The 26,158-nt window shown below is 40.2% G+C and overlaps 2 protein-coding genes and 2 long non-coding RNA genes across 9 annotated transcripts; 2 read left to right on the top strand and 2 right to left on the bottom strand.

Moving 5' to 3' along the window:
- pafah1b2 (platelet-activating factor acetylhydrolase 1b, catalytic subunit 2) lies at positions 1–7,485 on the top strand. 4 transcript variants are annotated; one of them, XM_007546019.2, is made up of 6 exons: positions 5–203; positions 1,289–1,432; positions 2,810–2,899; positions 3,256–3,372; positions 3,508–3,630; positions 5,055–7,484. In XM_007546019.2, the coding sequence occupies exons 2-6, from the start codon at positions 1,349–1,351 to the stop codon at positions 5,331–5,333; spliced, it is 693 nt and encodes a 230-aa protein (XP_007546081.1). In that variant the 5' UTR covers positions 5–203; positions 1,289–1,348; the 3' UTR covers positions 5,334–7,484. The 4 variants fall into 4 exon arrangements, with proteins under 4 accessions (XP_016523862.1, XP_007546081.1, XP_016523860.1 ...); XM_016668374.1 differs by lacking the exon at positions 5–203 and adding an exon at positions 774–966 and having other exon boundaries at positions 5,055–7,485; XM_007546020.2 differs by lacking the exon at positions 5–203 and adding an exon at positions 774–989 and having other exon boundaries at positions 5,055–7,485.
- LOC107835586 (uncharacterized) lies at positions 4,973–25,685 on the bottom strand. The gene is made up of 3 exons (XR_001661386.1): positions 25,364–25,685; positions 12,049–12,056; positions 4,973–4,984 (listed from the first exon to the last, which is right to left on the bottom strand). It is a non-coding gene; the product is annotated as an uncharacterized LOC107835586 (long non-coding RNA).
- On the bottom strand, positions 16,858–26,158 carry LOC103133986 (transgelin-like). Of its 2 annotated transcripts, XM_007546018.2 has the most exons (6): positions 26,073–26,158; positions 22,561–22,684; positions 18,637–18,823; positions 18,364–18,535; positions 18,161–18,263; positions 16,858–18,075 (listed from the first exon to the last, which is right to left on the bottom strand). In XM_007546018.2, the coding sequence occupies exons 3-6, from the start codon at positions 18,814–18,816 to the stop codon at positions 17,922–17,924; spliced, it is 609 nt and encodes a 202-aa protein (XP_007546080.1). In that variant the 5' UTR covers positions 18,817–18,823; positions 22,561–22,684; positions 26,073–26,158; the 3' UTR covers positions 16,858–17,921. The 2 variants fall into 2 exon arrangements, with proteins under 2 accessions (XP_007546080.1, XP_016523863.1); XM_016668377.1 differs by lacking the exons at positions 22,561–22,684; positions 26,073–26,158 and adding an exon at positions 22,112–22,197.
- LOC103133985 (uncharacterized) lies at positions 23,456–24,241 on the top strand. Of its 2 annotated transcripts, XR_475796.2 has the most exons (4): positions 23,471–23,547; positions 23,637–23,754; positions 23,936–24,003; positions 24,078–24,241. It is a non-coding gene; the product is annotated as an uncharacterized LOC103133985 (long non-coding RNA). The 2 variants fall into 2 exon arrangements; XR_001661385.1 differs by having other exon boundaries at positions 23,456–23,754.

The raw sequence follows: 26,158 nt of genomic DNA, 5'->3' as shown, positions 1-26,158 counted from the left end.
GAAATACTTTTAGGATTTCATGACTAAACCAAACACGCTGTTTGGCGTCAGCTAAAAACTAGCGTGATGTGTGGATAAATCCTAACGATGTTAACCCTCGCGGATTTTCCTGGGCTGGGCTAGCTAACTGTAGTGATTTATTCCCTTTTTCTTGCCTTTCAGGCGAATGCGACGCGGTCTCAAACCTCGACGATTACTGCAAGGTAAATGTATGGTTGCTAGGCTACCATCTATATATTTGCTTATTGCGATGAAAAGACTTTGACCTGCTGATGTGGTTTCCTGTAAAGCTCTGCTCGGGGAATAATTATATCAGCTCCATGTTGTTTTTTTAGACCGTTGCAGGTGCAGAGAGGAGCCGAGTTCCCCCGTAAAGATGTTTTCTACCAGCTAAAGCCATGCGCTTCTATAATGTGTTTTACGGCAACGGGATGTGAACTCGAGTAGTGATCTTTTATTTTTTTATTTTTACTAACAGGTGTTGACGAAATAATAATTATATTCTTTTGACCAAATTCTTTATGGATAAATGTCGTTTTTTGTTTGTTTTTTAAAGATCTATTTATTTTTAAAGGAAATATTTATCTTTAAATGTTAATGCTTAGCTTTACAAAAATGTAAATATGCATAATATTCGTATCACGTGCCTCGTTTAGCTTTCAAATAAATAAATAAATAAATAAATAATGCTTGGAAAGCGCCAATATAAACTTTTGTGAGTGCGGGGGCGGGGGGGTTAAAAGCGGCCGTAAAATAGTGTATAGAAGCGCAAACGGCAAGGAGGCATCTCAAAGGGAAACCAGACTCGACACTACACCGCCGGAGTTCTCCTGCCACGGCAGAGTTTACCTTATTGACACACCTACTGTTTGTCAGTTTAATCACTAAATAACCTCTCTAACCGGTAACAACAGCACAGAGCTCGAGCTAAGCCGTGGCTGAAGAACCACGGGTCTGACAGGAGAGGTATCACACCCTGTCAGCGTCAGGTGGTGTTTCGCATACATTTTACCATGATTTTTGACGTGTTCTGTTTAATGGCGTGTCCGTCACGCTGTCGTGTGTAATTAGCTTCGTAGCAGCTAACACGCTAACGTCAGATAAACTGTAACCCAACAGAGTTAATGCGATCTACTGTGTGATCTCTAAATACCCGCCTTCATCCGAGGGAAAGTGGCCTACATCCGTCTTATTATGCTAGTCTGTCTGCTCCGCTGCTGAGAGCTGCATCATACTAATGTTTACTAGAGCTATTTAATCAAATTGAACCCACAATCTTGTCTTCCAGCGTTAACCACGGACTGGTATAGAGTTTAACCTATTAACCTGCGGCGGGGTCTCCTCCTGCATGATGAGTGGTGATGATCTGAACCCAGCTGCAGTGCCTCAGCCAGTTGAGGATCGGCAGGGTGATGGACGGTGGATGTCACAGGTATGTTCTGCACTCATAATTGTGTGCTAAATGCTTTAAGGCGTGGTGTTAAACTTGTTCATGTGTTTATGTTCAAATTATCATAAGATGGCAATTAATCTGTCCTCTGATCCTGTAAATCCTGATGAGTCTGCTTTTCCACTGTTAAGACCTGTGTGTTTTCAGTGCAACAGTCAATCCAGCTTGTTTAGTGGCGCCTTTCTGGCAGGTCTTTGCGAGGTTAATCCTCTGAAGCTTGTACAACTAAGACAACCTGCTTTGCTTCAAGCCCTCAATCAGACGGCCAACCTGACGGGTCCTGGCTGTGATCAGCTTGTAGGATTTGGCCTAACTCGAATAGATCACTCTCATCTCCCTGCTGCTCAAAAATGATGTCACAGGATGTTTATCCTCAACTTCAGTTATAGTGAATCTCCCAAAATTATTTGTACCACTTATACTGTATTTTTGCATTGTTAGTTTTCTGCCACGGATGTTTTTTTTTTTTGTTTTTTTTGTTTTTTTTTCCCACTTTATCTAAGCAGAACATCATTTTCCATGTTTGCTGTGTCTCCTACATAACTTGTGTCAAACTTAACATCTTTCTTCCATAAAGGCAGGCCTGCATAATGCCAAGAAAACTGAACAGTGTCGTGTAATTGCTACACTATATACAGTGAATACTGCGAAAGGTATATCCGTTACGATTCACCCATTTTTTCCTTCATCACAGTATCCGGGTAGAACAGTGTATACAAGCAGTTTTGGGAAACACTTTACATTTTTGTGTGAACAGATTTTGATGCCATTTCATAATCTAAACTTCTTCACAACTTTGTGTGTTCCTTGGTGTTCATGGCCAATGCTGGATTGGTTCGCAAAGCAACCAATCCAGGAGCGGCATTCAGTTTTCTTGCCATTGACTGGTTGTAAATCCAAAAGCTAAGATGAGGAAAACCATATATCTTAGCTTCTGCACTAATGCCAAGAAGATTTCCACTGTGCAAATCAATGCATGTTAAGGTCTATATGATGTGTGAATTATTAAAATAGTAAGTGTTTTTAGAAAGGGTCTGAAGTATTCATGGATTAAAGCTATTCGGGAGCCCCTGCTGTCCCTAAAACCTGTGAACACCGGGGAAATACTTTATACTAAAATTAAATACTGAAAGCAAGTACTTGCTTCCAGCCTGCTTGCTATTTTTTTATTTAGAGGTGTCAGAGTAAAGGGAGTTAAGAAATAAACTTAGACAGTTTCAAGGTATAGAAGCGATATGAAGGCTTTTGAAAAGCATTGTTCATAACATGAAGAAGGTGGATGTGGTCTGTTACATGCCAGCAGTAACCAACCTTTATGTGTGTGTGCATGTGCGTGCGTGTGTGTGTGTGTGTGGTCAGCATACAAGATTTGTGCAGGAGTGCAAAGATGGCGAACCAGAGGTTCTTTTTGTAGGGGACTCAATGGTGCAACTAATGGAGCAGTATGAGGTGAGGCAAACTGTGTGCATTGTTTTCATTGGATATTTGACTTACTTTACCAGTTTTGCTAAACATACACATTCTTCCAAGTTAACATGTTTCCAAAATTTGCATGTGTGGTAAGAATAGTTCAAAAGTGCTTTCCTTCATGCAATTTATGTTTTATAATCACACTGTGCTGTCATATATGATTGCTGCAATAAAGTTAAGCTACTTATGTTTCGTTAAATTAATAGGAAGCAGCATGTTGTGCAGAGGCTGTTTGTGCTACCAATGTGATAAAATGACTCGCAGACATGTTCCTGTTTTATTTTTATTTTCTTGCAGTGATTTCGTGTAAAATTGAGATTTCTTTTGCTCCGTAGATCTGGAAGGAGATGTTCTCTCCTCTTCATGCACTTAATTTTGGTCTAGCCGGTGACACCACCTGCAATGTGCTGTGGAGGCTGCAGAACGGCGAGCTGCAGAACATCCGCCCAAAGGTGGGAAAGCAAAACTGAAGCTCATTTTGCTTATATACTGGTATTCAGGAAACCCCCTGGAGAGACTGTTTTCAGTTGTTCTGCCCGATTTCTTTTGTGAAAAGTAATAAACGGACTCTCTGTGCTCTTGCTAAGGTGGTGGTTTTGTGGGTGGGAACCAACAATCACGACCACACAGCAGAGCAGGTTGCAGGAGGAATTGTTGCCATCGCACAACTACTCACTAACCGCCTCCCCAAAGCTAAGATTGTTGTCCTGGTGAGTTTATAAATCAGTGTTGATGCTCTTAGTTTATATATAAACTTGTTACTGCTTTTGATGGGCTAGCTAACTGGAGTGATTTATTCCTAAGTCTCCGCTCTTGATGAAATGGCACACAACTCTTACTATGTTCATGGAAATTACTATAATAAAAAAAATTGTTCATACTTCTATTGCTTCCAAAAGAACAAAGACAAAATCTCCACAAAGTTTGATTTTTTTCGATGTGCTGAACTGTAACAAGGAAACAGAAAAGCGATGCGTTCTTTCTTCACTTCTAAAACAAATTTGCTTTAAAACACCTAAACATTGATTTAACCTTCACAACCACCCCAGTTAATCAGTCACCACTGAACCTCTGGTTAGCAGAGGGCCAATGGTACTTGAACTACTCTGACATGTTCATTAAAAAAACAAAAAAAAAACACTGTTAACAGAATTTGTATCTTAAAAACTTAGAGAAAAATTGTTAAACGTTAACAAGGATCCCTGTGTCTTTGCCGACATGTTTCTTGCTCAGAATAGAATAAAAATAATCTGGCTTATACCAGATGTTCAAATTATTTAAATCTAATCCCAAGTGTAAAAAAAAAAAAAAAAAATTACACAACAAATTTGACGACTAGTCCTTCATATCTAGCTAATAGGGTAAATTCAAGCATGAAAATCTAAGCATACCCAACGATTTGTTGCTTCTACATCCCCCGTCAGCAGCAATAACCGTCAGCAGTCGTTTTCTGTACCACTCTATCAGGCCGTCTAATTGTTGAAGAAGACATTTTTGGATCCATTTTCAGTTCACTGAAAATTACAGACACCAATTTCTGCTCTAATCTCCAAAGGTCCAAACACATTATTTCAGTCAGATTGAGATCTGGACTCATCTGTGGCAGTAAAACATTCTGGTGTAGATTTGCTGCAGTGTTTTCGGATCGTTGCCCTTATCTTTACACAAAGTCCATTATTTCACAGCATTCCTGCTTTTGTAGACGTGGTCACACTTGATGATGATCAGTTAATCAAATACATTTGACTGAAGCGCCTCAAGTCGTGACTGTGTGGAACCTGTTGTGTGTTTTTTGTACACATGGGATGGAAATGCATTTAGATGCTGGATTAAAAACTCAGTGGTTTTATTATGTCTTGGAAAGTGAAACCCTAAATTACAGGAGGAGTTACTTTTTTCTTTCTGACAACTTCATGGATATTCCAACCCCCTCTGCCAATGTAAAAAAAAATAAAATAAAATCAAGCTGTGCTTACAAGCTTCATGCAGACTAAAAATAGGATTCATTTGATAGAAGTAAGAATGAATGTCAGATTTGAGAAATGGTAGCGCATCATTTGATGCCTGTGAATGCCCGGGTTTGAGCGACTCCATGGAAGTCCTCTAAAGTTTGACATGTCTTTGTGCCGTTGAGGGTTTGTTACCCCGCGGAGAGCAGCCCAACCCGCTGAGGGAGAAGAACGCCGCAGTCAACAGGCTCCTGCGCTCCTGGCTGCCACGGCTGGGCCAGGCTCTGTTCTTGGACGTGAGCAACGAATTCATCCACTCCGACGGGACCATCAGCTCCCAGGACATGTTTGACTACCTCCACCTGACGCCAGCAGGCTACAACACCCTGGCCAAGCCTCTCAGCGACCTGCTGCTTCACATACTGGAGGAGACGCCCGAGGAGAGAAGGGGATCGCTGGTTTAAGGGCTGAAATGTCTGACAGAGTAGGAGAAGGGGGATCTAGAGCAGGAAGACGCCATGCCCGACATAGACACCGATTGCACTAGGAAGCTGTAAGTTCAATTCACTGCAGCCACAGATGGAATAAAACCACTTTACAATGTCTGACATTGAGCCGTAGTTCTGAATGTAAATCTAAATTTGGAAAAATGAAGAAAAAATATATTTTAATTTTTCATTGCCTCACTTTTGACTGTTTTGATGAGCAAACTGAGCGATCCAAAGTAAAGCCTATCCAGTCACTTGGAAAGCTGCAGACCTTCTTTCAGGTTTACGTTCTGTTGTAAATTTCTTGGTGTCTAAAAACGGATCAAAAACATCACTAACCCGTACAGTTGCAATAAAAAACGTATGTATATATTTGAAACTGTGGTGTATGTGTTAAAAGGAGACAATCCGCATAAAGCAAAAGCACCAATTTTTCTATTTTTTTTTTTTTTTTTTTTTGCCTTTTAAAGCTCACAGTAGTTGTGTGTTTTATCATTTGACCCTGGAGAAAGAAGTGTTCAAACGCAGCACTAGCAATCCAAAACTAAATCACACCGATACCGACGACGAGCGTTTATAAGCTCCTGTAAATAATTGGGTGAAAAAGCTGCATTTGGACTTTCATCAGAATGTCTCACTGCTTTACTCCTGGTCAGACGGGATGCTAGCGCAGCAGCATGTGTGCTAAAGCGAACCTCGACTGGGTCGTTAGAAATTAAACACACACAGCCAACTAGTATCCTAGTATCCCATATTAGTGACACGATGGCATTCAGTCTTCCAAACACCGTCTGTGAAATGTGAATCTTCTTTCCCATCCAGCACAGTGATTTACATCGTATTCACAAAGTTAAATAGCAAGTTAACATCTTTGTTAGTGCGTTTAAAATCAGTATGGGCACAGATCTAAATGTACTGCTTACCAAAAACAAAACAAACAAAAAACAGTATATATGTAGTCGTTGCTACTGTTGTTGTCCTCCTGTTGTGTGTTTCTTCCTCCTGTGTGCAGTTTGTTTGACATATAGACATGTGCTGGTTTCATAATTCTGAGTGAAACTATTTCATAGTTCCACAAAGAAGAAGAGAAAAATGGAAAGAAAATAATTGTCCACACAAAATGACCAATTATTACAACTATACTACGTTTTTGTTGTTCTGATGCATAAAAATGTAGACTACCTACTAAATTTTGTTGTTTTTCAAAATACTACATCTTTTCACTTTCTGCACTTTGAAGAGTAAATTAAGAATAATAAACTGATATTGGGTGATTAGTATGGCTATCTACTCCACCACAGCCTCCAGTCAGCTGCTCAGCGTCCTCTTAGTGCAAATGTTTCCCAAATTAGTTTTTCTTTATCCTAATGGTTGACTAAGTCTTTCAGCCAGCTGACCAGCAGTGGGACAAGCTTGTACCACAATATAGTCCATAAAGCACATTCTCTGGAGCCTCTTTAGAAAGACTTTCAACCACAGGATTGGTTAGATGGAATTAGTCGTTTGGATAGGTTTTTAAAATCCTAGTGCACCTAGACGTTGTTATCCGGCCCAAGGCATGGGCCGTTGATATCAACATATTTTCAACATATTTTACTAATACACACAAATATTTGTCTTTCTCTTTGTTTTTTTCCCCAGTCAGATTTCTTCAGTGTTGATTTGTTTGTTCCTGACCCACATGTAACTGACCTCCTGTGACCTGCTCATTGTGTTGTGCTAACAAGTGATTTTTAGGCAAAAGTTTGAACTATATTCGATAAGATCACTCTAAATGCTAAAAACAATCACAAGTAAAAAAAAAACAAAACATACAGAATAATTTGTCTGTGAGCTAATGCTGCGGCTCCTGTTGCACATCGAGTTTTCTGGCATTACTGCTATCTTACGCACTTGCACATGTGTGTGTCTGTGTGTGTGTGTGTTGCATGCAAATACTCTGTGTGTGTGCCTTAAATATGTACAGTGAGTCTGGTGCTGGTTTGTGTGTGTAGAAAGGAGCCTTGTTGTGTTTAAGGGATCGAAAGTGATCGGCAGATTGTGTCTGTATGATGGGATATTTGCTCTCTTATGGCTTGTTGTCATGTTACTGAATTAAAATATTCCAATAAAGACGAATCCAACCTTGTGTTTTCTGCTCCTGATTGGAAAAATCATGATATCTCGCATGACTGGGTAATTTGATTTTAATAATAATAAAAAAAAAAAAAAAAAAAAGGTCCAGGTTTATTGTGTGCAGCGCAGCGTGAATGAGTTGCAGTCGCCACCAGAATGAACCGTTTTGTCAGAGAAGCAAATTGGCAGAGACACTAATAAGGCCCTCTGCTTGTTCCCTGTCTCTTCTCTTTTAGTCAGAGTTCCTCATTACTGGATTAATTTGCTTTCACCCAGTTTATCTGTCGTACGCCGTAATGACTCTGCAGCACTCGGAGGCGGTGTCGATTCATCTTTAATTGGCCTCATTAAACAGTTAGGCATGCAGGGCCCGATCACGATGGCTGCCTCGTTGTAAAACACAGAGATAATAAACCATTTTCCTCATGTTCGATGTGTCTTCCACTAATTGGAAGTGCGGCCCGCAGCCTTCCCCGTGGGACGTGGTCTGTCCCGTTTCGAGGCCTCTGGTGCATGACCAGCTAAATCTGTCAACACGTGTGCAAATCGTAACGGCTCGTGCATGCTGGGTTCGCAGAAAGATCGTGTTTCAGACGGCAGGGAATAATCAGTTAGAGCTTCTGTTGTTTTAGACTTTAAAAAGCCCGAACTAAAGAAAAGTAAATACAGGAAGCCCAATGTCCACGGTCCCTCAGTGTTAAAACAGACTACAATAAATATTTAAGCATTCCCTTCCGTCAACACATAGGAAATGAAAACTTTGTAATCTCAACAGAAAAGCCTGCCTCCTAAGCGTTGCCAAATAACAAATTTTATTTTATTTACTCAGTGTGAAGTGAATTTCCTTTCAATATTTGGAAAAAGTTGTGACATGGCATGCTTACAGTCCAGCATCACCTCCCTTTGAAGCAACTTTGATTCTAAAACCTAATATATTTATTTAACTTTTTGACGTTGGTACTGCAGGCACCTAGAATCAAAGTGTCTTTGGGTGCAAAAACATGAAAAAAACAACTGAACTATCTGTATGTTATAATGGATGAACAAACGCAGAGAATAAATCAGCATATTTACTCAAATCTTTACAGGACTTGTTTGAATGTCTTTGAAAATGTTTGTTTCAAATTAAAGGTTGACTTCAAAATTTCCCCACCTCTACACTGAAGGAGAAAAACAAATCATTGAATATAATGTAAGAGTAAGAAAATTCGGTCTCTTTCCCCAAGCAATAGTATTTGATGGCTGTTATCAGATTTTGCATTAACTCTTGTAAAGTGATTCCTTGATCAAAACTTAAAACCAAAATTGAATCGGGTCGTAACTCCACAACCTGAATATATAATTTATGAGGAAATAAAAAAAATATACAAGCAGATAAAAGAACTCATAAAGAGTTTTTGTTTAATGTTTTACTATCAGAGAATGATTAACCCTTGAGATCTGAAGGTTTGCTGTGAATTGTCATGACCTACATCAGCCACATGAGGGCTCTCTCGAGCTCCATCTGCATCGCATCAGTTTCACCTGTGATGTAGACGGTGAAACCTCATCACGTTTACCAGCCAACAAAATACGCAAAACCCGTATTTTAATCTTTAATCTCTCCAAAAACGTGGCAGTTTCGTGACTGAACAAAAGTGGAGAGGAACAGTTTAGGGTTTGAGGAAATTCAGCAACCATTTTGTGAACACGCCTCTGTGCAGCAGCTCTGCAATACGATTGTTCTTTCCTGCGTTACTGCTGCATTCACAGAAGACTACATGCAGGAACGTAACCTCATAATGTCACAGAGTCACCTCCGGGAAACCCCTTTTTTGCCCCACTATCACAAAAATAAACAGACTGAGTTTGGCCTTTAACTGGAACAGCAAGTTTTTCTGAGCTGATACTAAGTATGACATTTCTAACAACATGCACACCAGCAGGAAGGTCAAACACGGGGTGGATTTGTGGAAAAGCACCCCAGACTCACTGTTAAATGTGATCTAGTCCCAAATGTCCACAACCCACCCCTGAAAATCAGCTGAAAATCAACTGTTCAGCTAAACTGGATCTTATCTGCGGCTTGGAGTGCAGATAGGCGAGTATAAACGATTGTAGACGAAGACCCAAACTTATTTTAGCACCATGCATGCAAAAACTAATAAAGGAAATAAAAACAACTCCAAATGGCCAACAAGTCTCCAAAGCAGCCTTTATGGTTTCACTGATGCCATCATTCAGTACCTGCCATGTCAGGAAAAGGTATTTTCAATTTTACCTAAATAAACAAAAGAGTGACCAGTTTATTACACTTTGCTGGGCACTGGAAAAACCTATTTTCTTTCCAGTGCAAAAATATATCCGAATTTGATATAACATACAGTATTGTTTATTTTTTTTAAAAAGCTTGTTTAACTTTTTAATGTTATATAAGGGCCATATTGTGGCCTATAGAATCACAGGGAGGACTGCTGACCTGACAGATGGCTAGAAGACGGTCAGTGATATCCTCCATATGGAGAGAAAGTGATAAAAGGTCTAAAGAAGCTGGTTGTTCAGAGTGTTGCATTCAAGCACATTCATAGAAAGTTACGTGGAAGGAAAAAGTTATAAAGACTTGGAAAAAATGCAGAGTACCCCTCACACAGATCTCGTTTGGTTTTAAAAACACCCTGGCTCTGCTCCAGGACTTGCTGTGACGCTGTTTGTTCACTAACAATCCTTTGAGCTTTTTGCAAAACAACTGGATTACACTGTGGTTAAATTACTGTAATTACAGTAGTTGATTGACTTTTATTTAAAGTTTTTTTGGAGTATGGGGCTCTAATTACCAATTCACACCACCACCTTTTAAATTTCTACGTGCTTTGCTCTAAAGACTTTGGTGTATTATAGAAAATTCTATTAAAATACATTCATGTATTTGTAAGGTGACAAAATATGACAAAGGTGAGGTGCTTTAATTTTTGCAATGCACTGTATTGTTTATTATGTGTTTATCAAAAATGTACCTCCTGTCCTTCAAACAGATCCCTCAAGCAACATCACATCTTTTAGATTAGCTTAATCACTAGAAGGATTGCAGAAGGCATTTCTACTCTGATACATCTGTTGACAATATTCTCATGTTACTGACTTTCCTTTAACATTTTACCCCAGCTGACCGTCTCCTGACTCCAGCCTGTTGAGCTGCTGCTTGGTGACCTTTGATGAACATCCCCATCTGCTGCACATAGTCATAAAAAGCCCAGAACTACACTTGCTGTCAGTTAATGGTAATGTCCTCATTTATGACACTCATATGTGGCCTTTAAATACATATTTCCTTTGTTGTGCTTATTTTATTATCCTGATTTCATTTCCCCTTTTCTTTCTGACTGCAACTCGTCAATATTATGACTTGGTGTTGCTATGAAGGCTTAGCCAGTCAACTGACTGCGATCTTCCAAATGTTAATTCTTGTCTAATTCTTGTACATTTTCTGTAATTGTGCGCCTCAGAAGCAGGTATGACAGACACAGACTGCGTGAGAGCAGCCAGTAGGAGGCGCTAAAGCAGCAAATAGGACGCTGTCCGCTCTCATGCTTCAGCCAGACAGTCAAGGGTTGAGGCCAGAGATCTGCTGTGATGTGTGACAGTTTTTCCACTGCGTCACTTAGAGTCCTAATGTTTTGACGTTACTAAGTGTGGCATTAGTTTCAGTCCAAGAGCCACACTGAAATCACTGAGAAACGTCTTTGTATGGAAGTTTTTTTTTTGCAGAAGTCGCATACAGATGGTTTCTTATCTTCCCTCCCGCGCACCGTTCTGTAACCTTCCGCTTCTGACACGGGTGAAAAACAAATGTTGAAACCACATGAGTTGGATCAATCTGAAACCCCTGAGTGACCTCATCAGAGTGGAAGATCTGTCTCCTGTTGGTACAGCAGGAGCGGTGGACTTTAGCAGCTTTGTGCCCAGTACGTGCTGAAGGATTAAAAAGGTTTTAACGCGGCCACCTCGTTTCATTTTCCCAGCAAGTTTTAGGATTCAAACTGGGATCTCTAAAGTCAAAAACGTCTCCTCCTTCTCTGACCCAAGTGCCAATTTTATGGCCTCCGACATGCCAGCGAATGGCAGCAGAGTGCATTCCTCTGCAGGCTGACGATGTGTTCGTGTTTTCACGGCTTTATTAAAAGCTTTGGCAAAGTGAAAAATAACTCGGCAGCACAGACCTGCTGCCAAGCAGATGATGAGAATTGTGCAAAATTGTGAACTGGATGCTTGTTTAAAATTGTTTTACACGTAAAAATCTGAAAAGTGGTTCCAATTTCTACCCGGCCTGATTTGACCTGGCACTCCTGAATGGTAAAGTCCTGTTTGAGGCGCAGAGGATTGGTTAGATTCAACCGAAACTGCAGTTTCTAAAAGTAAATAATAATAAATTGTTTGCTTGTGTTACCAGATAAAATCTCACAAAAACACATGAAAGTTTGTTGCGAAATGTGAACAAGTGGTCAAAAACCTTTGTGAGGGACTAAATGTCACACATTTCTTTTTATAATGTCATATTTACAGGTTTTCTGAAATGACATTTTGTCATCATGGACCAAACAGGTGTGGCTATAAGTAAAAAAGATGAACAGTTGTGTTTTTTTTCATTTGATGTCTGAAACCCAGCTGAAATAAATTTAGGTAAATCAAACTTTGTGAATCCGATGAATTACTTTTTCATTAATATTAAGTCGGGTACTTCCTGTTTGTTTTTTTGTTTTGCCTTCCTTTAAGGTTACTTTTGAATCATCTTTTCATCTTTGGATAATCTGTTTCCCCTTTTGTGGCCTCTATGTGTTGCATTTGCAGTCTGCCATGTCGTAAATGTGCATGGTGCACCACTCACTGCGCAGTGGTGCAGTTCTCCTGCTTGTCGTGTTTTCAGTGCATCTTGGTACATGCTGCAGGTTTGCTCTTGTTGTACGTTAAAGGGCTAATTTTCTGAAAGTTTCTCCCCCAGAAAGATTTTTATTTGACTCTGACTGCAAACAAACATGTTGGTTTTGCCCTTTATGAAAGTCTTTATAAATGACTTTCATAGAAGTCTTTATAAATGGGAGATATTTTGCTAATAAAACTTGGATTAACTTTACTTAAGTACATGCCCGTGTAGACCTGAAGTTGTCACGAAATAACTCGCACCGCGATCAGGTAAAGATGTTTTTTTTTCTTTTCTCTCCACTACTAAATCTACTCCCATTACTTTCAAAAATCACCTCCTTTGTTTTGGGAGCATTTAAGATGGGTTGATTGTTCATCGCTGATGTCACAGAGAAAGCCATGAATGACCAACCCGGCAGCTGCGGAGCCGATCTGAACACTTTGCCAAACGACAGCGCCCCGACTTCTGTTTACTTTAAGTCTGAGGTGGTTGAATTGGAATGTCAGCTTCTATAAACCAGGTGGCTCTGAAGGCATCAGTCTCTGTGTTCTCATGAAGTTCTGGCCAAATCATGTTAGATCAGAGTGGGCTTGCTGCAGCTTGTGCAGATTACATCTTCTAGCGCAGGCTTAGATAAAAAATAAAGAGTCACAGCTTCTTTTTCTACCTTCTCTTCTATTTGAGGCAGCCTCTGATAAGTTAGTTTGAGCCCTTTTGTTGCGATGTGTAACCGGGGCAACAAGGTCTTGTTTTCACAACTGGGTGTAGCATCTCAAACGATACCTGAACTATGACCTCAAATCGTGGAGGTTTCGTGGAGGCAGAGCAGGACCGAAGAGAAGCAGGAAGATCAACCCATCTCTCCCATTGGTCACAACACGCAAAGATTTTGTCCCCAACTCCAACATCTCTCTGCCTGGCTTTCTGACTGTACAACCAGACAGAGATTTAAGGGAGCAGCAAAAGCAAATGAGATGGATTAGCCGTGCCTGGCAGCCACTGATGATTTTATCCAGTTGACTATTGTCTATTTCAGCTTTTAAATGTTGGCTTTACTTAGTAACAGAAGAAAAAAAATCTAAAGTAATGTGAAAAAGTAATCGCTCCTTTTTGAAATCAGTTTCACTGTCACACTAATTAGAACAGACTGACAACCTGAAGTAGGTGGGTTAAAAAAAAAGCACAATCAGATGAAATTTCTACAGGGACAAATCCCTCAAGTGTGTTTTAGAAAATGCCTCCTATAATCTTTGATCACTATTCCCTCTTTCTAATTATTTCGTCTTTGAGATCCGACTTTCTCACAGTTCTTTTGGTCACAGGTTTCCACTAACCATTGCTTGTGCAAGCGAAAAAGAGAAGCACCAGAATGTAGTTTGCTTTTCCTAATGAAAGAAAGACTGATGAGCTATGAGTACAAAGTTCAACGTTTTATTTTCTCTAGCGGAGCAGATGACAAATGCTACCGGACCGAGAGAAGGGAGAGGAGGGGGGTTAAAATCACCAAGGATATCAATGAATGTTGTTGTCTGTAACCTAGGAAAGCTGGCTGGTTGTCGTCACAGAGACGGCTATGAGGCAATCGGGTAGATCAAAATGGACACCTCTCAGAGTAACTCAGGATGATACAGAGGAAATGTTCTCTCTCATAGTTCAGAGTCCAAGGCATGAAGAAACTTGTTCGCAGTGATAAGACTTGGTTACATAATCACAACTCCTCTTAAAAAAGCTTTTAATCTTTTCTCTCTGTTTGGCATCTCCTTGCCATTACATAATAATAACAAACAGCCTGCTTCATATGTGCTCTTGCCGCCACGTCATGGCGAAATATTACAGGAGTCTAATTTCACACTGATGACAATTGCAGGAAGAAGAGGTTTGAACTTCCTGTTTAAAGAGGGGAGGCTTTGTCCTGCTGTTGCTCCACGTCCGCTGTGCCTCCTGCTGAACTTGGCTGGGATTCGATGGATCAGTTAGGCTTTGTAAAGCTACACTAGTCAGGTTAGTTTGAGCACCCATCATCACAGATGGGTAGTGCCACAAGTTAGTTAGCAAACGCTAACGCAACAGATACTCCAAAACATCCATTTGTACCTACTTATCTTTGTGAGGTCATGGTGGACCTGGTGCTTAAATCCAGTAGTGATTGGGCGAGAGGCGCCTGTTCAACACATGGCAGACTCTGTTAAAACCCGTTTTGTGGGAGCTTACATCAAAAGTAAACAACACTGCCAAATTTTGGTGAGATTTTGCAGAACTTTGCTGACCCATTCATACCTCTTACATGTTGTGTTAATGTTGCACCACGAACCGTAACAAGTTTTACGTTGGTTTTTATGCAACACGCCGACACAAAGCGGCAGTTTGTGTTAATGTAGAAGGATAATGATTCAAGGTTGGTGACCTATTGTGTCTTCCATTTGTATTTAGAGCTGCCTTTAACTATTTTGTGGTTTCTCTCTATCTGGAGTGTGAAATGATGTTCCTGAGTATGTAGGGTTTTCTGCCACGGTACTCGTGTCTCCTCCCACAGCCCACAAGTCCTCAGTGGAGTTTGCTGGATGGAAATGCAGACAAATTAAATGAGCATGAATATTTTACAGGGCACTGTAAAATAGTGCTGCCTTCTTCTGTGGATGTGGTTTCAGGTTTTCAGATGGCTCCTCTCAGATTTTTCTCCCTTTTGGCTATCTTCATGCATAGCAAACACCCATTGAGTAATACAACTTTTGAGTCTACAGTTGATTTACCACAGCTGTGGATTCTGCTGCAGAAGGAAGAAATTATGAAAAAAATGTGTCACCCAAGGAAGTGCATGGACTTATTCCTTTGTGTGTAGGTGCTCACATTGTATCCTGTTCAGTGTGGGGGTCAGGAAGGTACATCTTTTTTTAACCCCCTCCATGCAACAATGACTCCTTTTTTGGAAATTGCCTCTGCTTTCTGAAATCCTTCTTAGTCTTACCCCATCCCATGTCTGACCTCAACCCCTGTACTCTCCCCTAACTCCATCTGGATGTTTCTATTTCTGAAATAACACTTTGTTGCTTTAGAATATCTTTTCTTATCAAATGTTGCTTTGTCCTATTTTTTTTTTTGTGCTTTCCTCCCAGTTTTCCTTTTGTCTTTGTCCCTTCTCTGAGCTGGTTCAGGTTGAACTTTGCTTGAACAGATCTAAAAGTGAAAACAATGTAAACAGAACCTTGGCAGGAGAATCGGTATTCCTCCTCTGAATCCCCCTCTGCTTTTTCATCTTGTTTCATCCAATCAGGCAAAGTCCATCATAACACCCTCCTGCTTGCTCTCTCCTCCAGGCTGTTGGGGAAGTTGTTTTCTTTTTGTCAGATCTCATCACATCTGCTGTTCTGTGGTAGAGATCCGGTTCAAGTTTAAAGCGGTTGTCACGGACTCGTTGCTTCACCCGTTGCTACCACTTGATCATGTTGTCCACGGTCTACCAGCCAGAGAAGATTGTGTCCGTTTCCTTAAAGCTTTGTGACAAAAAGCACCACGCTTTTTAAAGAAACATATTTAGAAATTAGGCTTGGTTGCAGAAATATATGAGCTCTAGTTTTAGGTGCAATGATGTGTTTTGTCAAAGATCTACAGCAGCCTGTTATGAGTCAAAACACTTAGATGTGCATTTTTCATCGCTAAAAGTTCACTAATAGTGTTTCAAAGTGGGCAAACTGTAACATCAATCGATTCTCAATAGGCGAGAGTTCAGACCCTTTGCATGAAGCAAAACGTAGAACAAGGGACAGGAAGTGCATAATCTTGTATTTCATCAAGTCTTCCATTGCTAAATAATGGAGACTTCACATGATCTGCTTTTGGAGGACTGCAATTTCCTTTTCTTCATTTCTGCTCTGATGTGCACCTTCAGCTGTGAAACCCTTCATAGATAAGTTTGTTCAATCAGCTGAATTAACCACAGATTCAAATCAAGTAAAAAAAATCAGAAGCGCGATCAGTGGAAACCTGAACACATCTGTGCTTAGTTTCTAACTAATAAAGAATGTGAATACTCGTTTTCATTTTTAACATTTGATAACTCAAAAATATGTTTTCAAAGGCATCACAGGTTTTGCTGTGTAAAGCTTTTTGATAAGAAAAAACATGTAGAAGTTGGATTTTAGCACTTATTGGAACAAAATAAGTAAAGGGTGTGAATATTTTTGGGTGTCACAGATCAATTTTTTAAATCTTCAGCCAAGTTCCAGCACAGACTCAAAATTGCTCCTGGGCAAGTAATGGGTCACATATCCTGCAATTTACTTTGTTTGCTCTCTTGCTTACATTTTTCTCCATGCTGAATTATAATATGATGACCTTTGTTTTGTCTCAAAGTACTTTCACAACTCAGACATCCAAAAACACTTATCACTGCCAGAAAGTCAACACTGGAAGTATGCAGATGGTAACATGGTGTCTAATAACTCAAACTGTAGCTTCTTGCGTTGCAAACGTATTACTCAGACATTGGCATGTCTTTGAATGCACCACCCGGTGAAGTTTTATTGTTTTTTTTTTAAAAAGAGCTGCGTCCTGGTTACAACAGAGAAACATCAGAGAGAACAGAGAATTGATTGTTGCTTGACATTTTTTCCAGCCACACTGAAAGATACAATCGTAAATGTTTGCATTCACAGAACTTTCATTCGATTTTCTGTGGAGAGGTTGTGAACCGTCAATATCTTACCAGTAGGAATTATTTCTCTGCAATTTCTCAGTGGATAGCCTTTCCTGTAGCTAACAGTTAATCCAGATGGGGCCAAAATCAAAGTGGATTGATGCCGTCTTCAAATAACTCCAGTCTCACCAGGTAATGCAAAAGCCATTTTGGAAACATTTAAACCACCATCATGTTTGCATTAGACTTAATCTACATGGAAGCTTATGGTTCTGAAACCATTGCCATGTGAAATGCAAAGTGGTTTTACCAAGTTATACTTATTACACAATAATTTTGTAAATGACAGGATAAATCTGTTATTGTAACAGACCACCAACTCATTGTTAAAAAAAACTCTGTAAATTAATCTAATGCAAATTTGATTCTAGTTTGAAGATTTACAAAATAGCATTTGCATAAAAAGTAGATTTGAAATTAGAGCCACTTTAAGATGGCAGCTCTCCATTAATATTGGGCCCACTCTGACTAGCAGTTAGCATTAGCCTCCATGGAAACTAATCAGATGAAAACTTTAAGTGCATTACCCATTACAGGCAAGATAGTATTTGTTCACAACTTTCCCACAGAAACCCAATTTCAGAAGTTTAACATACTCCCTCTCGGGTTGTGAATGAAACTTAATCGATTTAAAAATGTAATTCACAAGAGACAGGCAGCTATAAATCTACAATGTACCAAGCTTTAGGAATCAGCTTAAGGTCTATGTAATATGTGCTCAGGTTCTCTTTGGTCCCTAATTTGGTCCAGTTTTTCCTGACCGGTAAGGTCAGTTTTCTCCTCACGGCCAAAGTCAGAGTCACAGCTTCTCTGTCCCTCCTGGTAGAACCTCTGAGGGCCGTATGAGACCTGCCCTGCTTCAGGGGTTGGGGTTGATGATCTGCCTCGGCCGTCCGTAGCCCGTCATACCAGCTTGAGACGCTCCTCGATTTGTGCCCATCTGCAGGCCGATGACGTTCCTGCCTTCGTTCAGCTGGTCCTCTGAAAAATCTCTCTTGTTTTCCTGCGACTTCCTGCACACAGACGAGCACAACTCTCAGCACCTCAGGCTTTTTTGTCTGGATTTAGTCACAAGGATAATAAAAGTGTTAAACTCACTTGGGGAACCAGTTAGGATCTCCTTTGTAATTGCCATCATTCTTGGTGACAGCCAAACTTCCCAGGGCCAGCAGGGTCCTCTGAACAGCAGCCAGGTCTTTGCCTGCAAATATGCAACAGTCCCATTTGAACACATTCAAGAGGAAGAACATTTATACTATAATAATTCTGCTAAAACACTTCAGGTGTCTGCTGATTCTTACTTTCATAAAGATCTACAGTCTGGAACATGTCCGTTTTGATGACTCCATAGCTTTCTGCGGCTTTAAGGAACATGGAAATTTGCTCCATCTGCTTGAAGGCCATACTGGAGGTTTTAATGGCCTTAATTGGTTTGTTGGCTCCATGCAGGCTGTTTATGAGCTCACACAGTACCTAAACACAGAAGGAAACAGATCCCTCTCATTAACGCTGCCACCAGTGTGATTTACTAAGTCCTATTTAGATAATTACATTCCTGCAGACTAAACACTCACACATCCATCCTTGAGCCACTGTTGGAAGCCAGTCTTGTCTTTCTCGGGCTCTTTAACGCCGGGGCCACACTGGGCAATAATCCACTTCACCAGCCTCTCCTCCAGTTCCGGGTCGTACTTCTTGTCAATCTTGCTCTGAACCTCACGGCTCAGGCCGTACGATGGACCCCTGTTAGCCATATTGGTCCTGTTGGGTGTCAATGAGAGAGTTAGATAAGCTGGTAGTTCATTAACCTTAAGTCTGTGCAGGATGGCGTGTCCATGTTATTGCAGCATTTGCAACCAAATGTTTGCACTGTGCACACCCAAAGCCCAAGATTTCTATGCTATTTGGGATTGCATAACTTTCTTTTGTAGTTAGCATTAGACAAGTTTCTTTCAGATATGCAATACCTTGCAGAAGTATTTTGTTCTCACTCCCCCCCCCACCCCACCCACCATTTTGGAATGTCTGTACCTTTAGCATACACTTTTTTTTTAATCTTTGAAGACATTAGAAAAATCTGTTAAATGTTTGCAATAAGCCATATAAAACATGTGGAGTGTTTTATAAATGAACACTGCAAATCACTGAACACATCATCCTCTTGGAGTGACATGGTGGTGGCTGCATCATGCTGTGGGATGCTTTAGCTTAGCAGTTTCGGGAAAACTGATCAGTGCATGGTTTGATTCTGTAAGAAACTAGAGATTGGTTCACTTTCCAGCAGCACAGTGACCGAAAGCAAACAGCTCCATCTACCAAAGGTTTAGATCAAATACTTATGAGTTGGAATGGCCCAGTCAAAGTCCAGATCTAAATCCAATTGAAACCATGTAGCAATATACTAAAATTACTCAAGTGCACTGCTCATCAAATCTGAGATTGAACTACTGTTTGACTAAGATTCACACTGTCAGATTTAAACAACTTGTGAATTCAGATTTTTTTTTTTTAGATTAGAGTTTTACAGAACGCAGTTTGCGGTCAGAATGCACCAGAAGTGTACATGCGCTTTTGAAAGCCACTTTAAGCGCATATATTAAACTATAAAGATAAAACCAGTTGCTCTCTCAATAAAAAAGGGAAGAATGAGGAACAATGAATCCTCTGGAAACTTTATAGGAATACAGTCTGCGTCCTCTTCTACAATACAAAAACACATTTAACTTTTGACTGCAAATCATGGCCAAGACAATGAGTGGTGGTGTTTTCATTATCCAGGCCATGGCAGTGTAATTATCCAACAAACACGAGAAAATTAAAGTGATGGATGTCTTGCGGATTACAACCCGGTTGCTCTCTGCAAGCAATTGTGGCTGGCCTGTCTCACTTATTAATGCTGTATGAACTTCCTGTCGAACCGCCCTGCTCCCTGCATCCTGTTTGCTCACTCTGCTGTCACTTCCTTCCCCCCTTCCTGACAAAAGTAGCTATGTGTACGGAGGGATCTAAACAAAACACTATGGTCGTCACTATGGGAACAGGCTTCAAAATGACAAACGCTGCATTCAGCCCGCTAAATTGTAACAATACTCAGCCTGTGGGGAAGCAGGTCAAGGATGCAAAACCCTGCAATTTCTGGTTTTTCATGACCGACACCAGATAACATTATGCACATGATTTGAAGTGATGGGAAAGTCTTCCTGTTTTTTTTTGTTAGTTAAATCGTGCACAGATGAAAAGTGATGTTTTGTAAGTAAATATCAATGCAAACATGCGCTCGTGGGTTTTTACAGGAGGATTGGCTTTAAAATTAGGTTCTCTGGTACAGAAAGACATACCCATTTTGTCCATTGCAACACAAAACACTCAGACTTGCACAATAAGTGATGATAGCTTGACGTATCATCCTCACAGAAACAGCTAAACATCACTTGCACAGTCTTTTTTTTTTCTGGTTTCAGTGGTTACACCACCAGATGGATCTCTTCCTGTCCTCTAAATTATTCCACTAGTTTGTTGCAACAAGTGTAAAAAAAATAAATAAAAAAAATCCCAAAGCCATCTAAAGTGTGTTTCTCAATCGGAGGCGTTTCATCAGAGATGTTCTGGCATGCCCGGGTTAACAAGCTGCAGCTGCAAACATCAGGACTTATTCTCAGTGAGAAATTGAGGATGACAAAGTCAATGTAAACTCTCAGATTACAAGGCACTTTTTGAGCAAATTGCATTGTTTCCAAGCCAGTTGTGTGTTTAAGTGTCAGACTGGGGGATTTAGAAATGTTTCATGAGGATCTTTGCTCCTTAAAAAACGGGGAGCAGCTGCTGGGAACATCTTGTAATCAGTGACAGTCATACCAACTCTGCTGCCAAGGTCACCGAGGACATCTATACATTTTTAATTGTTTAATCGTGTTCAAGTTTAGTGTGGCTTTATTTTAAAGCGTGAGCAAACAAAATGTGTAGACAAGGAACAATGAGATTTTTGAAGAAGCAAATTTAGTGCAGTTTTATCGTTTCAGCATCAAGTGCTGAAAGAAAAATGTACAGGATTTTTTTTCTTAAAAAAAAAAGCACCAAAAGTGTCAAAACCAACATTATAGATGTTGAATCCATGAGAGAAAATATTAGAGCTTATTTAGATTTAAAACCCACAACGTGTTGAGTTTCTTTTTATCCATCATTACACTTTTAGTGTAAAAAAAAATAGTCAAACTTTCTGCTGAAGTTCATTTAAGAGAGCTCTTAGTTTTTGTTTCATAGTTAAACTATCATTCTTATAAGGAGAAGTCTTTCAGGCAGCTATATTCAGCAACAGGTGGGAGAGGGGCTATGCCATTATTCTATGTTGATTACACCCAAATGAAAAAACAATCTGAAATTTTAGACATATTGTACAGAAGAGGATTATGACTAATCTCAGTCTTGTTTATGCACCACCAAGTTAATTTAGTCTTAAAACTCAAAGGGACACGCTTTCAGGGTGGATAAAGTCCGCTTTTGCAAATCCTATAACAAAAGAAATAGTTATGCAATTATTTTTACATGGCAATATAAGTGACACACCCAAGAATGTTATTTGGATTATGAGACAATCAGAATCCAGATTATGTTTTTTTTGTGGCACTAATCGTCTCCCGTATCGCTGTTAGTACGTCAAAATGTAGAAGCGGTGCAAATCCATTTCTGTAAACTGGTTCTGAAACCATAACCGTTTATACTTATGGTTTCAAATCACGAGTTATGAGTTTACTGAAAGTTCTCTATAATTGATCAATATGCAACAGAGCTGCATCAAGTCATTATCGAAAGTTAAATCTCGCCTGCTTTTCTATCAAATAAAATGACAAATTCATGTGTACACATTTGTTCCTGGTGTTAAACACATTTCCACCAACGTTTGTCTAAAGATACTTCTTTATACCTGAAACTCAGAAGACCCTGTAGCGGTCTTGCATCTGCGAGACCGTTGCTTTCATTTCCACCAGTGCTCCCATTCTCGTGTCATAACTTGCAATCTTCTGTCAAACGAAACGTTTCACAACTGACTTGTTGTTGCAACAGAGTTTAAGATCACATAACAGAGCCAAGTAAAGGGGCCGATATCAGCTTTTGTTTAATTTCTGCCAGACCTGATTTCTCACACTCGCAATAAGAAAAAACACCTCATGCTTGACATGAGGCACATGATGGATAATGTTCTGCATGTACTTCCTGAATTGGACGCTTGCGATTCAGTGTGTGAAGCGAACAATGGTTAAAATAGACAATTCCAACTTGAAGAGGTTGAACCTGAAGGAATACATGAACATTTTCTCCAAACCTGTGCATAATTCAACAGTGAAGGAAAGAAGGAATGAGCGCAAGAAAGAGGGTGGGGTGCTTGAATTATTGAACTCTTTTCATTCTCCCTGTATGGAATAACCCACAGCAAACAAAAAGGAATCTGAACTACCAGAAAGATCTCGGATTGAAAAGGAAAACCAAGTGATTTTACTCACGTTGTGTTGTAGCTTTCAGGTGGATAGAAGTGAACTTGGCCTTGTGCTGCTGTGTTTTCCTGTTCCCTCCACGGCTCGGTGCAAAGTGTACTGCCAGCAGAAATACAGCAACACCTCCTCCTGCCTGTGACAAAAGAGAGAGAGAGAGAGAGAGAGCAAACAGTTACGCCTTCAGACCCTCTCATTTCACTCCATGACCCGCCCAGAAGGCTCCAACTTTGTTTCCTCACTAAAATTGAAATTCCTTATTTAGGAAAAGGACAGGAAGGGGGGGGATTAAAAGCAGAACATGTGACTTGAGAGCGTGGTGTGGTCGCTGAAAAGAATTCTCCAAATTTCCCACTCAACCACAGGAGAACAAGATGGGATTAAGCAGGGGAGGCGAGGCAGGGGCGATAACATCCTCCAGACGGGAGAAGCTTAAGGAGCAGAGAGAAGGGAGTTGCTGTAATTAAAGAGCGATGAAGCACATGTGGGAGATTATGCACCGCTTTAATTGAAGCCGGTGGTGTTTGTGGTTCTTAAAAAGCTCGTCTGAAACTAAAACAGAGAACCGGNAACGAATTAAAAGCAAAACTAAGACAATATCTAATGTTAATGTTTGCTCATTTTATTATTATTGTTACTATTAATTACAAATACATTTATTTAAAGTTGGTGCTGAAAGTTATTCAGCACTAAGTTTGTGTTAAGTTTTACTTCTAAATTAAATTATATGTGTCATTTTATTTCATTAAGTGCTATATTTATTGTTAGGAACATAAAATTACTCTGAACATTTGAAATTGCTGGCTAATTACAAGTTATTTGCAGTGGAGACAGCTATAAGATTGAATCCAGTCATTCTTAAAGTTTGATTTGTGATTTTCTTTTCTAATAGATTTTGTAATTTTACATCCAGGATCTTCAGAATTAAGCGAAACCCAAACTCATTGTTCTCAACAAAGACCTTCTCTGTGGCCAAGAACATGAGTCTGCTCCCTTAAGGTATTGAAGCTCAGAAGAAATGTTCTCTAAAATGTTTTCATGCTTTCTAGTTACTGCAACATTTTAACACTAACTTATGTTTGATACAGAAGGTGATGTAGTCCTGCAGCTGCTGCCAGTACCCCTTCCTGCTCCACCTTACTAATTTGGGAGAAGTTTCAGATCCATCAACCTGGAAATTCAGATGTTTTCATTGATATCCAGCCTGTAAGTCAACCTTCATCTCTGAATAATGCTCAAATTGTTTAAATAAGTGCATCACATTCAATAGTGAGGTTTTGTGTTAAACTAGAATCAGTCAGAAATTAGTTTTTGAGAATGTAGCCCTTTACCTTTAAATTCACTAACGGCCCGTTTTTGTGTCTTCTCTCTCTTGTTCTCAACGAAGATCTTTTGTATGGCCAAGAAGAGAAAGGAGCGGCCATCTTCTCAACAACATGAATTTTCTCCCTTAAGGTATTGAAGCTCAAGAGGTGTTTTATAAACTGTTTTTAAGATTTAACATTTTAACACAAGCTTATGTTTGGCAGACAGACAAGATGATGTAGCCCTGCAGCTGCTGCCAGTACTCCTCCCTACTTACACATTTGGGAGAAGAGTTTCAGATCCATCAACCTGGAAGTTCAGAAGGTTTCATTGATATCCAGCCTGTAAGTCAACATTCATCTCTGAATCATGCTCAAATTGTTTGCTGTTTATATAAGTNCCCCCGTCAGGACGAACAAGAGGAATAGGTCATGAAACAAAAATTCAGACTGGCTCTTCATTTTAGTAAACAAGCAGATACGCATGTTTTGCCCTCTGGAGCATTCCAGCCTTCTCATCTCTTGATGGCAGCAGCAAGTGTGAACCTGTCAAAGATATGGGATTGTTCCTGATACGATTACGCTCCAAGAAACACGCAGTGTCGAAGCTCGTCACAAATCAACTCCTGTGATCCTTTAAAACCCATACAGGACACAATTTGTCTCACCAACAGGCAGGTTGCGATTTAGAATCACGTTTCATTCCTTCTGCACATGATGAAAAGTTCACAGCCAGTTCGCCTTGGCTTTCACTAGAGTACCTTCAAGATGTTGCAGGGAACTTTTCAATTCAACATCTGAAAGTGGGAAGCGTGCGACCACCAAGAGCTGCCTGGGTTAGGAAACTGAGGCAGCCAAGAGGCCAGCGGCAGCTCTGGAGGAGCTGCAGCTACCCACCAAAACTAGATTATCGATTGGCCTCTCCTCAGAATTGAGAGGAGAAAACAGGTGGAAGAAGTGTGGGCTGCGTGCAAAAGAGTGTGGCGGAAAACTAGCCAGCACACCTAGAATGGTGTTCATCAAAGTGGGAGGCCTCAGCAAGTTTGAGGGAAGATCAGGAAAAAAATAAATAAAAAAAAAGAAAAATCTAATGTTTCAGTCATTCTAAAATATAAAACTTGATTTAGTGAAATGCCATTTGCCATGCTCGCCTTTCCGATTAGCTGCCAGTCAAATTTAGCACCAATGGTAACAAGTTTCTGACCTGAGAAAGAAAATCATCCAGCAGCCCTGCTAAAGACGACACTGGCAAACTAAACAACTGTAATACCTTTTTTAAAATAAGACACTCTGAAACCTTTCACATTTTGTAGCATTGAATGTTTCTTTAAAGCCGTTCTGTAGCTGTGCAAGGCTGTTGGAAACACTCTAGATCAGGGGTGCCCAAAGTCGGTCCTGGAGGTCCGGCATCCTGCATGTTTTAGTTCTCTCCCTGGTTTAATGCACCTGCATCAAATGATGGCTCGTTAGAAGGCCCAAGAGGAACATTGACATGCTGAAAAGGTTGTCACTACCACCAAGGAGAGAACTAAAATGTGCAGGATGCCGGCCCTCGAGGACCGACTTTGGACACCCCCGTTTTAGATGATGTGCTGCTGAAATTGCAGCAAAGGCCTTTTTAAAACGCAAAGATTCATGGGGGTAGATCGCACATTTACACTTCCTGAAATTGTCCTTTGTGGTGGTCCATGTTAATAAAATAAATGTCAACACTGTGAAATTATATAGTAGACAGAGATGGGAAATTCAACATGTAGGAGGGTGAATATGAAGTGAAAGCAAAAATCCTTTACGCCACACCGTTTCCTCTCCTCCTCCCCCGACACAGTTCAACCAATAACCTTTGTGTGACATTGGTTTTTGAACATTTCGTTTCACTTTCCATCCTGAATGCCCTCATGTTGAAACCTTACTTTGTTTTCACCAGTCCTTCTCTGAAATGATGCACATGTAAAAATGATCAGATTGTCTTTGCTGCGTTTTCATCCTCGACACTAAGCTGCTTGTTCCTGCTCGTTAGCAACATCTGGTGGACAAAGGTGGCAATAGCAGTCAGGATCCTTGTTTGCCTCCCCATAATTGCTAAAGTCAGAGCAACTTGTGCTCATTTTTGCCTCTACTGTGTCGTGTCAAGATAACAGACTCAAAAGCAGGCAGATTCTAGTTTTCAGAGACTTTGAAAATTAAACAGCAATTAAAGGAAAGAGAAACTAGTCAAACCTCAGGCAGCACAGCAGCTCAAGATGAACAGACAGGAAACAAAGGAGATAAAACACACAGAAAACCAGGAAGTATAAATAGTGGAG

The sequence above is a fragment of the Poecilia formosa genome, unplaced genomic scaffold (assembly GCF_000485575.1).
Source record: "Poecilia formosa unplaced genomic scaffold, Poecilia_formosa-5.1.2 Scaffold14, whole genome shotgun sequence".
Lineage (NCBI taxonomy): Eukaryota > Metazoa > Chordata > Actinopteri > Cyprinodontiformes > Poeciliidae > Poecilia > Poecilia formosa.
The sequence above is the reverse complement of the archived record's forward strand: the minus strand, read 5'-3'. Positions and strand labels throughout refer to the sequence as shown.